The sequence below is a fragment of the Hemiscyllium ocellatum genome, chromosome 4 (assembly GCF_020745735.1).
Source record: "Hemiscyllium ocellatum isolate sHemOce1 chromosome 4, sHemOce1.pat.X.cur, whole genome shotgun sequence".
Classification (NCBI taxonomy): Eukaryota; Metazoa; Chordata; class Chondrichthyes; order Orectolobiformes; family Hemiscylliidae; genus Hemiscyllium; species Hemiscyllium ocellatum.
This window is the reverse complement of record NC_083404.1, coordinates 82233836-82250667: the sequence shown is the minus strand read 5'-3', so window position 1 is coordinate 82250667 and position 16832 is coordinate 82233836. Positions and strand designations below refer to the sequence as shown.

At 40.0% G+C, this 16832-nt stretch overlaps 1 protein-coding gene across 1 annotated transcript in view; it reads left to right on the top strand.

Annotated features, from left to right (window-relative positions):
- The window catches only part of LOC132815217 (putative Polycomb group protein ASXL3), a 305275-nt gene that overhangs the window by 188188 nt on the left and 100255 nt on the right, over positions 1-16832 (top strand). The window contains exon 7 of the mRNA XM_060824032.1: positions 8347-8472. Within this exon, the coding sequence (XP_060680015.1) occupies positions 8347-8472 (126 nt within the window). The remainder of the gene's footprint in view (positions 1-8346; positions 8473-16832) is intronic.

The window sequence follows — 16832 nt, the reverse complement described above, 5'->3', positions numbered from 1 at the left end:
CTGCTGCTCTGGAGTCAGGTGCCAGGCAGCAATGTATCTTTCCAACTGTCCTCAAACATGTTTGGTGATATTCTTAGTACATTGGCTAGCTTGTCATCATCATGCAACGTCTATTTTTGTCCTAAGTGCCTTGATGAACAACCTGTGCCAGCCATTAAATACATATCATTTGGACTAAAGTATCAGGAACGATGCAACTAAAAATGTGTGGGTTTTCAGAGCTGTAATTGGTCACCTGTTGAAAGAAACAGCAAGAAAGCAGTAAAAAAAAACTTTGAATTACTGGGTGACTCAAAATGGCTGTGCATTTTCCACTCACTGCTGCTGTGAAATTGAAAAGATATGAAATTGAATTGAAATTTCTCCCCACTGTCAATAGCAAAACTATGAAGTAGCTACAGCATTAATTTAAAAACCTGAACAAGTATATTGTTATGATTCCAACTGATTATAATGTTGGGGAAGTTAGATTGCAGAATGAAACGTCATTTGATATATCAATAGTTTTATTTTGGCAATTTACTTACCTTGGCAATCAGTCACTGAGCATATTCACAAGAGGCCATTAATTGATTTTACCAAAGGGAGTTCAAAGTTATTACACACAAAAAGGAAACAAAGCAAAACTTATTTTACTGTGTTTGAAACAATATTATTACAAATGTCAAAAATTAAGATTCAAACCTTTTACACTCAACAATGCTCTTGCAGATTCTCAAATCTCAGTGAAGAGTCACTCTGTTTACACTTTAAATGTCCTTGTTCAGAATGACATGCTGCAATTGGGTTCTTACTGGCAAACATCTACATTTACTCAGTATTATTCCTTTAAATCTCTCAGGAAGAAACATTAACTAAACAAACTGCTAACATCGGTCACTTGTTCCATAATATATTCCTTAAATGTATGCTGTCAACAGGCTTGTAGTCTGCCTGCCTTCCTCACTGATGTCTTAAAGCCTTCTGCTTCTGCAGCTTTTACTACATTCTAAGCCACTCTGGACTTTTCCTTTTTTCAACCCTGTGTTGGGAATATTTATGGAGGAGAAAACAGACAGTTCCAATATTTGGGTATTCTGGCTCTTATTCTACATTAAAAAGAGTTTTAACCACGTGATTTCTGAGAGTTGTGTTCAGCAGCAATTACTGAAATGTCAAGAGTTGAAGTATATTAAGTGACTTTTAAAAAGCCAAGGTTTAAGAGGAGAAGAGATAAGTTATAGTGTTAACTACAACCCCCAAGTTTATTTTCAATTCTTCATTCAAATGTATGTAAAAAAGATTTCCAGACACCCCAATGCCTCTCAGAAATTAATGCTCAAAATGAAAATAAAAGTATATTTCCTTCCTTGTGTAGCTTTAAAGTATATTTCTTTCCTCTGAACTGAGGGGCTCAATAGACCATTTCAGGGAGTAGTCAATAGTCCTCCACATGGTTGTGGGTCTGGATTCACATGTAGATCAGGTCAGGTAAGGACAGATTTTCTTCACTTATGTCCTAAGTGTGAATAGTTTCTCATTTGTGGGAATCTGAGGGCACAAACTGGTAGCAATAATTGTCTGTAGGGGAGAAAAACTCAAAAACATTTTAAACACTGAATTAGATTGAAATAGCAATGCCTGATTTGGGTGATGTGGGGGTGCTGGCTTTGGACTGGCATGATCAAAGTTAGAAATCACACAACAGGGGTTATAGTCCAACAGGTTTATTTGGAAGCACTAGCTTTCAAGGCACTGACTCTTCATCAGGTGGCTGTGGAACAGGACCATGCAACACAGAATTTATAGCCAAAGGGTTCGTGTCACGGAGGTGTAATGACATATTAAACCAACTTAGATTAAGTCTTGCATCTTTTAGGATGGGATATGCTGGTTTAATATATAAATTCGGGAATCACTTTTAAGTTACATTCTCAAGGTGTTATCTTAGCTCAGACAATGTATTAAAGATGTGAACTTAAACTCTGTCCCAATGTTGAATCAGTTTTATTTCTAAAATGAGTCTTGCAGAATCCTACGTGGATTTATGCAGTTTTTGAGCAAAAGAAAACGTAATTCTGCAACTACAGATCCACCCCATAAATTTATATATGCGCGCGTGTAGGAGAAATAGGGTGGGTATGTGTACGTGCATGTGTGCATGTGGGTGTGAGTGCATGTGAAAGAGTGTGTGTATGGGTGTGTAAGCTTGGTCAAGTATGTGCGTGAGTGTGATGGGGTATAGGCCTGTGAGAGGATGCATGTGTAGGTTTCAGTGTAGGGGATGCACGTGTGTGCACATGAGAGAGAGCTTGTGTATGAGTGAAGATTTGCATGCGTGTGTGTGTGTGAGTGTGAGCGTATGTAGGAGTGTGTGTATGTGTGTGCGCTTGTGTTGTGTGAGAGTGTATGTAGTGTGACATGAACCCAAGGTCCTGGTTGAGGCCATCCCTATGGGTTTCAAACTTGGCTGTCAGCCTCTGCTCAGCCAGTTTGCATTGTTGCCTGTCCCGAAGTCCGCCTTGGAGGATGGTTACCCGAATGTCCGAGGCCAAATGTCCCTGCCGCTGAAGTGTTCTCTGACTGGGAAGGAACACTCCTGGATGTTGGTTGTTGTGCGGTGTCCATTCATCCGTTGCCATAGACTCTGTTCAGTCTCGCCAATGTACCATGCCTCAGGGCATCCTTGATGGCAGCGTATGAGATAGACAACGCTGGCCAAGTCATGCTTTGGCGCATACACGGCAGGTACCTGTGACTTGGCCAAGGTTGTCTATCTCATACACTGCAGGCAAGAATGCCCTGAGGCATGATACATTGACGAGACCAAGCAGAGACTACAGCAACAGATGAACGGATACCACACAACAATCACCAGCAAGTCGGAGGGATGACCTCAACTGGGAGCCTGACACACACACACACACATACACACACACACATATTTGTGGGATGAATTTGTACGAGCAGAATTACATTTTATTTTGCTTAAAAATCTCATTAATCCATGTACAATTCCTTAAATCCCTTTTTAAAAAATGGATTCAGTCTGAACATTGAGGCACAGACAGCCTCACTCATGGCACCAAACATTTTCAATGCATTATCTGAACTAACATTGCACCTATTGTTAAAGTTCACTTGAGAATGTAACTTTTAGAAAAAATTCTGGGATTTACAAATGAAAGAACTGAAACTAACATGGTCATTCTAAAAGATGAGACGTAACAAACAATCCAGGTCTTTTTCAATATATAATTTCAGTTGCATCACATGTTAAGCTTTTGCTATAAATTCTGTGTCCTACAGTCTTATACTCCACAACCACCTGATGAAGGAGCAGTGTTCCAAAAGCTAGTGCTTACAACTAAACCTGTTGAACTATAACCTGGTGTTGCCTGATTTTTAACCAAATTAAGTCTATTTGATGTCCTGATTTGGAGGAGCTGGTGTTGGAGTGGGATGGACAAAGTTAAAAATCACACAACACCAGGTATAGTCCACCAGGTTGATTTGGAAGCATTAGCTTTCAAAGCGCTGCTTCTTCATCAGGTGATTGTGGACAGAATCATAAGACACAGAATTTAAAGCGACAGGAGTGCAGTGTCATAGAATGTAAAATTAAACCAATTTAGCTTTAGTCTTTCATCTTTTAGAATAATCAGGTTAGTTTTGGTTCCTTCATATGTAAACTCCAGAACATTTTTAAAGCTGCATTCTCAAGATAGCTTTAACAATAAGTGCCATCTTAGCTCAGATAATGCATTGAAAGTGTGAAGTTAAATTCTGTATGTGTCCCACTGCTAGGACAGACTGATTTTATTTCTAAAGTGGGATTTGCAGAATCATACATGGACTTATGCAATTTTGAGCAAAATACACTGTAATTCTGCAAGTACAAATTCATCCACAAAGTTATATATGTGCACTTGCAGGGGAGACTAAGTGAGTCTGTACATGTGGGTGTGTGTGTGTGGGGGTGTGAGTGTCTCTGAAAGAGTGTGTGTATGTGTATGTATGTGTGCATGAGTATAATGCAGTATAAGTTTGGAAAGTATGTGTGTGGGTGTGAGTGTGGGAGGTCCATATGTGAGCATAGAGAGAGACCTTATGTGTGAGAGAGAGTCTGCGTGACTGTGTTGGTCTGTAGGAGTGTATGCGTGTGTGCATGCACTTGTGTGCATGTGTGTTAGAGAGTGTATAGTGCAGTGGGGTCGCTTGTAGAGTGACATGAACCTAAGGTCCTGGTTGAGGCCATCCCCATGGATACCGAACTTGGTTATCAGTCCCTGCTCGGCCACTGTGCATTGTTGCCTGTCCCAAAGTCCACCTTGAAGGATGGTCACCCGAAGGTCCGAGGCCGAATGTTCCGGACTGCTGTGTCTCATGATTCTGCTCCAAAACCACCTGAAGAAGCAGCACTTTGAAAGCTAGTGCTTCGAAATAAACGTGTTAGACTATAACCTGGTGTTATTTGATGTCCAAGAGACTAACAAGTGAAAAGAATGGTATCATGAAACAAAGAATACACATCATGCAGATAAAAGAATATGAAAGCGGTGTTGACAGATGCATGAATTCGCAGTTAAACAAGAAGGAAATGTTCCACATGTTTATCAAGCTACAGAGCTTGTGGAAAGCCAAATATTGGGAGAAGATGGGTAGAACAAAGAAAGCAGATCTGGGTGGAATGTTTTTCAGAGAGTTGACATAGACTTGATGGACTGAATGGCCTGCTTCCACACTGTAGGGAGTCTGTGATTCTAAGATTGCAAATGATTAATCAAAGACAGAGCAACAAGACAATGCAAAGTGAAAAAAAATCTGTGCCCTGTAAGAAACTATAGAACCGTAAATATTCTGTATGTGACGGTTCCCAGAGAAAGAAAATTCCACACCCATTCAGATCAGGACGAGAGCAAGAAATAAGTCCACAACTATAATTCCAAAGCCAAAGCTTAATACCAGAGCATTGAGTAACATTATCCTACTCAGACGATACCCGATCTGTCCTGAAATTTTTGAAGGGAAAAACGGGTGACACAGTGGCTCAGTGGTTAGCACTGCTGCCTCACAACACCAGATACCCGGGTTTGATTCCAGATTCATGCGACTGCCTGTGTGGAGTTTGCACATTCTCCTTGTGTCTGCGTGGGTTTCCCCCCGATGCTCTGGTTTCCTCCCACACCCAACGGTGTGCAGGTTAGGTGGATTGGCCATGCTAAATTGCCCATAGTGTTCAAGGATGTGTAGGTTAGATGCATTAGTCAGGGGTACATATAGGGTGGGGGGAATGGGTCTGGGTGGTTTGCTCTTCAGAGGGTTGGTGTGGGCTTGTTGAAGGGCCTGTTTCCATGGTATAGGGATTCTATCTAAAATCCAGGAATGGTGCTGCAAAACTGAAAAACACCAGTGCTCATGGCACACATGGGAGAAATTAAATTCAATAACTAGGAATCACCTAACTCAGAGGGCCACACAAAGCAAAATATGTTAACTGTATGTTCTACATCACTTAAACCACTGTGGTTCTGCTTTCCTGGAGTTGAGCAGTTGAGAAGAGCTGCAGCTTTCTTAATGAATGATGAGCTGAACACAGAGTTGAAGGTAGTACTTCCAGCAAAAGCAAGGCTGATCTGGTACAAGTTTACCCAGTACGTTTTGATGAAATGATTAAATGTTTTGATGATTTTGAGTAACACATCACTATTAACCCACCGATGAAATTAGTGATTCTCCCCGACATAAAATACCAGTTGAAACGGAGCTCTAAGAGATGAAAGAAAAAGAAAATGTTCACCTGAGTCACAGAGCCTTAAGACTGAATAAAATCTATTTTGGTAATTAAAAGACAAGCCAAATGGATAGCTACAACTTTGAGTGGATTTCAAAGATCTTAACCAATCAAGAATCACTACCCTATTCAATACCAGGAGGGATCACATCAGCATTGGAAGGACAAGGTTACACTAAACTTGATTATTTAATGTTAGAAATGACTTCTGAAATTTTAAGCTCGCTGAGGAAACTTGGCATTTGACAACATTCAACAACTGTTATAAATTCTGTGTCTAACTTTTGACCTAAGTTGGGGCTGTTGTGGTACAGCGTAGTGTCCCTACCTCTGAACTAGGAGAAACAGGTTCAAATCTCACCTGCAATGGTGTGTAATAACATCTCTGAACAAGTTGATTTGAAAATATTTTGGATCTTAAATGAGTTACAGGATGTGTGACTGTATTTTTCTCAAAGCTGACCAAACAACATATACCCCTTTCCCAGGTATGATTCATCATCGCCTCAAAACCTAAACCAACCAGGGACCTGCCCTGACACCCACCCTACTCCCAACCATGACCAGACATACCCCATGACCTCATCCAATAGCATACAGCCCCATCCTGTGACCCAACCCATCACCTCCGCATAAATCAAGCTGACAGGACCCTCCTCCAAAGCCCCGGGAATGGTCCTTAATCTTTTCCCACCAGAGGCTATATACACCTTACCTGCCCTGACTCAAACACCTCCTCCTCACCACCACAGGCAGACCTGACCTGATACCTTGACCCACCATTCATTTTTAATTTTTCAAATTAGCACAAGTGTAGAACTATATTTGCTGTTCTTCAATCATGTTATTGTTGCTATCTTGAAAACATTACTTTGGCTGTGATTATCTCAAATAGTCTTAGTGTGTTATATTAAAAACCCAATACAGCAAACACAAACTTACTTAGAAATATGGCCCATCATTTTATTAATACATGTGATCACATTTTACAGACTACAAGTTAAATGTTTTGACAATGAATAAAATAAATACATTTATAAGATGGTGTACTTCCTGTAAAATTAATAATTCAAATCTAGAATCTGATACTTTTGGCAAACAAAGCAAATGTTGAGCATAAAACTCTCCAAAATGTCACTAGTTTTTGCAGCAAAATGTAAGGTATCTTTTCTAACACAACATCAAACATATCCTGGTTTGTTAGACCTTAGTTTTCTGGAGAACTATGAACTAGTATTACCTTACTGTTTTGTCTGAGTAACCATTCAAATTAATGTGGTACTAACTAGTTGCTATTATTTATAGACCCTCTCGGATATTTCATTAGGGGTAAACAAAAAAGTAATGTGGGAGAAGACATTTAGTTATAACAATCATAATGGGTTTATTCCCATCAAGGGGCCATCTAGTATTCAAACAATAGGAACATATTATACTTATGACTTTATCATCAGGTGTTCTGTACGTTTCAATTCATGATTTTGCATGTCGTTGTGTACTGCTGTCCACTTCTCAAGAGTTTGGTTTGTAGGGGAGGGATGGATTGACCTATGTAGGGGAAATCTGAATCAATAATGTACGGTTACAAACTTTCAAATGGTATTCAGCAGACTCACAAACCAAAGGGAAATGTTTTAACACTGTACATGGGGCACAGTACTAATAGTCTGGAGAAAGAGCTCACCAGAATTTAGTCATGACAACAATGAGCATCACATGGATAAAATGCATGTTTAGTAAACACTAAATGAGAATGAGAAATCATTCTATATCAGCGAAACGTGGTCACAACATTGATTTTAGAATATTCTTGACTACTTAGATACTAACTGCTTGGAGCAAGCAACATACTATAGATTTCCAAGTGCAGAAGGCAGTGGGATAAATGCTTTCTGTTTGTAGCTTGAAGCCTCTTTATGTATCAGCCTAAAAAAATACAAACACAAAACTATTCTGTGTGAACCGTAGGTTATCTGGAAATATTTGCTACTTAGGAATGGAAAACCTGCTGAATAAAATCATCCTGTTGGAATCAGCCAGCTATCAATGAATTATTCGTCTCGAAACAAATGATTTCTCGGGGATTAATTTGCAGCAATTGTATAACTGCTAATGTTTTTCATTAAATGAGATAGATAATATAGATAGTCCTGAAAATGTCCAATAAAACATTGTAAATAACACAAAAGTTGTGACTTAGAAACAATGACCTAACATACTGGAGATGACTCAATGTGCCAGCAACGGATAGTCATCTCCTGACAGGTTTAATAGTTGAGGAGAAAGTGAGGACTTCAGATGCTGGAGATCAGAGTTGGGAGTGTGGTGCTGGAGAAGCACAACAGGTCAGGCAGCATCTGAGGAGCAGGAGAATTGATGTTTCGAGCAAGAGCCCTTCATGATGACGGTTTAATAGTTGACACCACAGTCCATGCCTTTAGACATAAACCAGTTCTATTTTATTTGATACTATAAATTTTCAACCTATTTTAAAGTTAAGAGCTAAATGTTAAAGGCAGATGTTTAAAACACTGATATATTAAAACAAAGTTAATTTGATATGTTTCTTTCAGGGTCTGAATCAAGCAATATGGAACTGAATGGTTCTGATAAAGAATTAAAAGAAGGTCCAAGATTCTCACCAAGTCTCATTAAAACAACAGATCCGCATCTGAAAAGACTCAAAAGATCCAGCTCAGGTATGGTTCAAAAAGACCTTCAGGCCAAAGCATTTTCCCTTCATTATAGTTCAGCTCTGACAGTTAAAAAGCATCAATCCTAAATTTCTGACCACTCTTTTATTTAATTAAAAAATACATTGGGACAGATTTTGCTGCCATCGGCATTCGTTCAACTTACATTTCACCATAGACCATTTGTGTGCTTTTGCATAAGTTGCTGTCAACCAAATTTCCAATCAATCAGCATAGAGTTATAGAGATGTATGCACAGAAATAGAACCTTCAGTCCAACCTGTCCATGCCGACCAGATATCCCAACCCAATCTAGTCCCACCTGCCAGTATTCAGCCCATATCCCTCCAAATCCTTCCTACGCATATACCATCCAGATGCCTTTTAAGTGTTGCAATTGTACCAGCCTCCACCACTTCCTCTGGCAGTTCATTCCATACATTTACCACCCTCTGTGTGAAAAAGTTGCCCCTTAGGTCTCTTTTATATCTTTCCCCTCTCACCCTAAAGCTATGCCCTCTAGTTCTGGATTCCCCCACCCCAGGGAAAAGACTTTGTCTATTTATCCTATCAATGCTTCTCATGATTTTGTAAACTTCTATAAGGTCACCCCTCAGCCTCCGACACTCGAAGGAAAACAGCCCCAGCCTGTTCAGCCTCTCCCTACAGCTCAAATCCTCCAACCCAGGCAACATCCTTGTAAATCTTTTCTGATCCCTTTCAAGTTTCACAACATCCTTCCAATAGGAAAGAGACCGGAATTGCACACGATATTCCAACAATGACCGAACCAATGTCCTGTACAGCCGCAACATGACCTCCCAACTCCTGTACTCAATACTCTGACCAATAAAGGAAAGCATACTAAATGCCTTCTTCACTATCCTATCTACCTGCGACTCCACTTTCAAGGAGCTATGAACTTGCACACTCCCTAGGACCTTACCATTAAGTGTATAAGTCCCTCTAAGATTTGCTTTCCTAAGATGCAGCACATCACAATAATCTGTTGTGGTTCTGCTCGCCGAGCTGGAAGTTTTTGCTGCAAACGTTTCGTTCCCTGGCTAGGGAACATCATCAGTGCTGTTGGAGCCTCGTGTGAAGCGCTGCTTTGATGTTTCTTCCGGTATTTATATTGGTTTGTTCTTGCCGCTTCCGGGTGTCAGTTTCAGCTGCAGTGATTTGTATGTGGGGTCCAGGTCGATGTGTCTGTTGATGGATGTTCTTGCCGTTTCCGGGTGTCAGTTTCAGCTGTAGTGGTTTGTATATGGTGTCCAGGTCAATGTGTCTGTTGATGGAGTTTGGGGATGAATGCCATGCTTCTAGGAATTCTCTGGCTGTTCTCTGTCTGGCTTGTCCTATGATAGTGGTGTTTTCCCAGTCAAATTCATGTTGCTGGTTGTCTGAGTGTATGGCTACTAGAGATAGCTGGTCGTGTCGTTTTGTGGCTAGCTGAAACTGACACCCAGAAGCGGCAAGAACAAACCAATATAAATACCGGAAGAAACATCATAGCTGCGCTTCACATGAGGCTCCAACAGCACTGATGATGTTCCCTAGCCAGGGAACGAAACGTTTGCAGCAAAAACTTCCAGCTCGGCGAGCAGAACCACAACAACGGATACCCGAGCTACAAATCTTCAATCAGATTTTAATCACAATAATCTAAATTAAACTCCATCTGCCACTTCTCAGCCCATTGGTCCACCTGTAAGGAAAATGGGATCTGTGTAAACAGAACAAATAACAGCAATATTCTGTTTTCAGTCTGATTAGATTGTGAATGAACAGCACAGAGTGTACCAATGCATGTAGTTCGAATACAGAATTCAGCACAATCAGGAACAAATGATGGAAAGATTGGATTAAGAGAGAGAAATAAAGTGACAAAAAGAAAAATCTTAAGTTGTCAAATAATAAACAAAAGTTGAACGTTCATGAAAAAACAGTGCTGAAGAGATTATCTAGTAGTAATGAAAACTTACCGTGCCATTAAAAGCACCCTTAGACCAAAGTGAACAAGCTTTTGTGGCAAGTTTAGCCCATACCTATGTTGTCAGGGCAGAAATTTCATGCTGTTGAATATAATTCAAATGTGAGTTACTGTTTTTTGCAGTTACCATACAGCACATGAGTCTTAGGCAGCAACTTGTGAATTTTAAATGCATTGAATATCCACCCCGTGGAATTCGAGCTCTTGTGATAGAATCAGTGATAGTGTCCCTACCACTGGGCTAGGAGACCTGGGTTCAAGTCCCAAGTGCTCTAGAGGCATGTCATAACATATAATAAAATCCCTACAATGCAGAAGCAGACCATTTACCCCAACGAGTTCACACTGACCTACTGAAGAGTATCACACCTAAACCCAAACCCTGTCCTATCTCGTTATCACTGCATTTCTCATGGCTAATCCACCTAACCTGCACATCCCTGAACACTATGGCAAATTTAGTATGCTAATCCATCTAACCTGCATATCTTTGGACTGTGGGAGGAAACCGGAGCACCTGAAGGAAACCCACACAGACAGAGGGAGAATATGCCAACTCTACACAGACAATGTGGAATCGAACCCAGGATCCTGGCGCTGGGAGGCAGCAATGTTAATCACTGTGGCACAGAACATCTTGATGAAAAATATCTATCTACACTTAAATAGGAAAGAGCCTTTCTGGTATTGTCATAGCCTCTGAGCCAAGAGATGAAGTCCTATTTGTTCCAGAAATTTGTAACAACAACTCTGAACAGACTGATGAGAAAGTATCTCCTCTGAGGAACTCCAGCAGTGATGCTCTGGGCTGAAATGATTGCCTCCTAGCGGGTGCAACCATCTTCCTTTGATCTTGATGTGACTCTGATCAGTGGAAAGTTGCCATAGATTTCCATTGATGTCAAGTTTACAAGGGACAGTCGATATCACTCACTGTCACTTCAGCTATGGATTAAACTTTTTTGACATTTTGATAACTAGGCAAGCACATGAGACAGAAAAAAAAGAGAAATATGTCAAATGGTTTTAAAGTAAAGAAATAGGAGAAGATTTGTGTGGAGTATAAATACTAGGACAGACTAATTCACCTATTTTTGTTGTTATAATTCACTGGGATAGCAGGATTTTGTATTTAACAAGAATCACTATTTATTACAATTAGGTGAACTGCATAGAATCCCTCCCGTTTGGGAGAAGGCCATTCAGCCCATTGATTCCACACTAACCCTCCAAAGAGCATCTCTCCCAGATGCACCTCGCCTACCCTACCCTTGTAACCTGCATTTCCCATGGCTAACCACCTAGCTTGCACATCCCTGGATAGTATGGATGATGTAGCGTAGCCAGTCAACCTAACCTACTGATCTTTGAACTGTGGGAAGAAGCCAGAGCACTTGAAAGAAACCCACGCAGACACAGGGAGAATGTGCAAACTCCACACAGACAGTCGCCCAAGGGTGGAATCGAACCCAAGTCCTGGCACTGTGAGGCAGTAGTGCTAACCACTGAGCCACCATGTCACCCTAAATCCTAAGCTTCTCCATAGATACGCTCGCACGTGCACACGCACACAAAAGTATTCCACTGGTTTGCAAGAGGCACATGATGGCTGGTTCACTTTGAAAGGTCTCTCACTTATACAATTCAAAGTCATAACTTGCAGCATGGCAGCATGGTGTTCTTCAGAGTTAAAGTGACTTGCTGCAGAGAACCAAGAGAGGAAATGTTTGGCTGCTGCCAACCTTCTTGTTTCTCTTCTGATTTAATTAGTTTCTGTCTGTCTTGCTCACAACCAAACTTGCAGATAAATGACAACCAATCATCTTATTGTTGGCACAGAAAACCTTTATTGTTGATAATTACTCCCTAGCCTACAAACCAATCAGTTCAACTTGGAAACAATTCCTCATTTCCAGTTCATCTACACATTGCTGCAACTCACAGCTACACAGAATTCACAACAGCAATCAAATTCCTTACATTCAAAACATGCAGTCATCCTTGTAAATCTCTGATTTTGAACAGTTCTCTCTCATTTCAGTCCATATCTTTTAAAAAGCATACACAATTGCAGTATTACTGTGCCCTCTGGATTTTGTTTGATCATTGCTCTGCTCACAATACGCAATGGAAAAATACCCAGAACCTCTCCTGCAACTGTTTAGTCTCTTTAGCCTCAACTGGACTTTCCGTGATTATCGACATAGCTATGACATTCACTCTCGACAAATAATTCCTTTGAGTAAATCAACTCCATTCAGAAGTAATTTCTCAACATCCCTAACTACCACTCGGGTAAATAAATCGTACTCTCATTGTATGATGAAACTGAGATATACTCTTCACATATCCCTTATACTAACACTTCAACTTTCATTGAACTTTCTGGAGAGAAAACTAAATCCTTCTCTAACAAGCGAGTTTGATTAGCCCATATATCCTTTGGAATAGTTATGGGCTTGTATGCTTCCTTTGCATACAAAAGGGCTATCTTCCCTTTAGATAAAAACCCTTCATATCTCTCTCAATCTTATGTACCTCTTCTATACTTACAGAAATGTCTACCTCTGGTCTCTTAGTTGTACAATCTGATCTGTGGCAATTTCTTTCTGAGTTTCCTTTATAGACTCATTCGTACAAACTCCAGTAAGTCCCATAGATTTTCCTTTTAATGTTCAGCATTCCAAATCTAAGTGTCCTATATTGCTGCAATAAAATACCTTGGATTCCAATTTTCACCTCCATCCTCAGTGTTCTCCCTCTGATCTGAGGAAGAGATCGTGGGCATGTTAATTTGTCTATGCTTTACTCAGCCTACTTGCCTTCCTTTCACTCTACCTGTTTCTATCCTTTTTTCAAATTTTTAGGGTGCTGGAAAGAGATGGTTTAGTTTTATGCATAAGCTCATAAGCTATTATTGCTACCTATCTAGCGGTTTGGTCTTTATCTGGAGTTCTTATTTCAGAAGGTGTTATGGACTGGGCCAGACCACTCAAACAATCTTGAACAGGCAACCCAGACCATAACTTTGCAATTTGTTTCAGGAAGTGTACAGTGAAAGTTACCCAGAGTTAGCTAGGTTGACTACTAGGTTTTAAAACAGACAGAAATTTATTCACAAAATTACACAATGAAACACAAAAACAGAATAAGGAACCCCTACAGAACTCAGTCTATCCAAACTAGACTTAATTATGCTGTTGGAGAAAGTGAGGTCTGCAGATGCTGGAGATCAGAGCTGAAAATGTGTTGCTGAAAAAGCGCAGCAGGTCAGGCAGCATCCAGGGAACAGGATGCTGTTCCAAATATACACAACTGTCCCAATAAGCAAACCCCCTTAAAGACCAATAAAAAAAATTGAACAAATGCTTATAGGTTGAAGTTAGAAGGGCAGAAGCAGAGAGAGAGTTTTCACACAGCCAACTGTTTGAACTCCTAACTAGTTCTGTACTGAACTGCTCAGTTAAAGAGCTGACCATGCCCCTTTCATTATATAGGTCACTTCTAAAATATGACCACTTTGGCCTGAAGTTTCATCTGTTTACACATATATAAAAGGCCTCTCAATATCCCTTAATCTCTGTACCAAACCAGTCTAATCAGGACTGGGAAAGTTTTATGGCCCCTCTGAAAAACATCAAGGACACAGTATCCTGGAGAAAACGAATAGCTTTTAGAAAAAGGGATCAGCTTTGTGACACCTCCCCACTTAAAAAAATGAATCATCAATACCAAAAGATGGCTTCATTCTTAAAGCCCTTCAAAAACAAGCTGGTTAGTAGTCTAAAAGACACATATAACTATACTAACTATTAACATGCAAACATGCACAATCACATGCGAATTCAGGCCGTGACACACCCGCCAATGAACGTCCCTGTATCTCATTCAAACCTCAATATCGCAACGGCAATCACGTTTTCGCGACCTGCCACATGCACAATTGTCAAATTGAATGACTGCAACAATGAGCTCCATCTAAACAGCCTGACATTTTTGTCCTTAAATTTTTCCACAAATGTCAATGGGTTATGATCAGTGTCTACGATTGTCTCAGATGCATTGCTAGCAATATAAACACTTAAATTTTGTAATTGCCAACACCATACTCTAAGTCTCTTTCTCCACCGTTGAATATTTCTGTTCATGAATGTTCAACTTTCTGGAAGAATCCTAATGGGTCTTTCTATTCCCTCATCATCCTTCTGCAGGAGCATCTCACCAACATCCACATCACTGGCATCGATAGCCATCTTGAAAGATTTTGTGTAATCCAGTGTGACTAATACTGGGGCAGTGGTTAATACAGTTTTTAGGCTGTCAAATGCCTTTTGACAGTCTGCTATCCGCTAAAACGTCTTGCCCTTTTTTTTAACAATTCAATGAGTGGAGCAGCCACACTGCTAAAGTTCAGTACAGACTTTCGATAAAATCCACTCAATCCCAAGAACCATAGTACTGCTTTTTCTTCAATGGTGTGGGAAATTCCCCAGTTACCTTCATTTTCACATCCTGTGGAGCCATTTGACAATGTCCAATAACATGGCCCAGAAAGGTGACTTTGGCTTTGGCAAATTCATTTTTAGCTAGATTTACCACCAAGCCTGCTTTCCAAAGTCGACTGAACAAGTCCAATAAATGCTGTAAATATTCCATCCATGAGTGGCTAAAAACCACCAGATCATCAATGTCAACAACGCAATTAGGTAACCCAGCAATTGCCTTATTATTCAGTTTCTGAAATGTGGCCGGAGCGCTTATCACATCAAATGGCATGACTTTGGCGTTATGAAAACCAAAATTGCCTTTGCTCTCTCTGACAGAGGTACTTGCCAGTAGCCTCTGAGCAAGTCCAACGTGGAAACGGAAATTGCTTGTCCCATTTTTTTGACACAAGTCCTCCAGCCGTGGAATTGGAAATGCATCAGTCTTTGTAACGGTGTTGACTTTGCGATAGTCCACACATAGCCATTGGGTACCATCTGGCTTTGGCACCATGACTATGGGTGAGCTCCAGTTACTGTAACTCACTTTGATTATGCCACCTTGGAGCATACGCTCTTATGTTATTCTGAACTTTAGAGGATTATGTCTATAAGGATGATGATATCAGAGCAGCATCTCCTATATCTACATCGCACAATTAGATTAGTACTTCCCAGTTATTTCCGCATATCTCTCCATGTGATATTAACAACTCTTTCAGGTCATTTTGAATTCCTTGTAGAAGGTAACTCAATAATTTATCCCAATTTTTGACAATTTCCTCATTGTTCAATTTGACTTGAGGAATGTCCAATTCAGAATCCTCTGAACTTGGTTCTTCCTTCTGTGCTATAATCATTAACACCTCCTCTTGCTTCCCTTCCCTATCAAGATATCTTTTGGGCATATTCCCATGACACACTCTGTGAGACTTCTTCCTTTCAAGAGTCCTTATCAAGTAGCTTACCTCACTCAATTTCCTCTCGATTTAATAAGGTCCACTAAACCTTGCTTTTAAAGGCTCATCTGTTACTGAAAGTAACACCAATACCTTATCCCCAATTACAAAATTGCAAATTTGTAATTTCTTATCTGCTTTCTGTTTCATTGTATACTGTGATACTTTTAAACACTGTCTAGCCAACTCTCCAGTTCTATTGAAACATTCTCTAAAATTTGGCTCATAGTTTAAATGGGTGGTCTCTGAATTCTGACTTATTAATTTCTCCTTAATCAATTTTAATGGCACTCTTACTTCACGCCCAAAAATTAATTCAAATGGATTGAATTTGGTCGATTCATTTGGTGCATCGCTGATTGCAAAAAGTACAAATGGAACTCCTTTATTCCCAAACATCTGGATAATCCTGACCATAAGCCATCAACATGGTCTTTAATGTTTGATGCCATCTTTCTAGTGTTCCTTGCAATTCAGGATGGTATGCAGTCAATTTAAATTGCTTTATTCCCAATTTATCCATAACTTTCTTGAATACTTGGATGTGAAGTTTGATCCTTGATCTGACTGGACCTCTATTGATAGTCCGTATCTCGTAAAAAATTTAAGTAATTTTCTACAGCACTTTTAGCTATGATGTTGCATAATTGGATTGCCTCTGGAAATCTAGTTGACACATCCAATATTGTTAATAAATACTTATTTCCACGTTTTGTTTGAGTGGAGGACATATTCAATCAATCAAACAAGACTCTTGTGAAAGGCTCCTCAACTGCTGGAATAGGTACTAAATGTGCAGGTTTTATTACTGCTTGTGGTTTGGCCAACTATTAGCTGGCATGTATGACACGTCTGGCAAAATTCAACTACATTCTTCTGTAGTCCAAGCCAGTAAAAATGTCAGTGTATTTTAGCCTGTGTTTTCCTCAC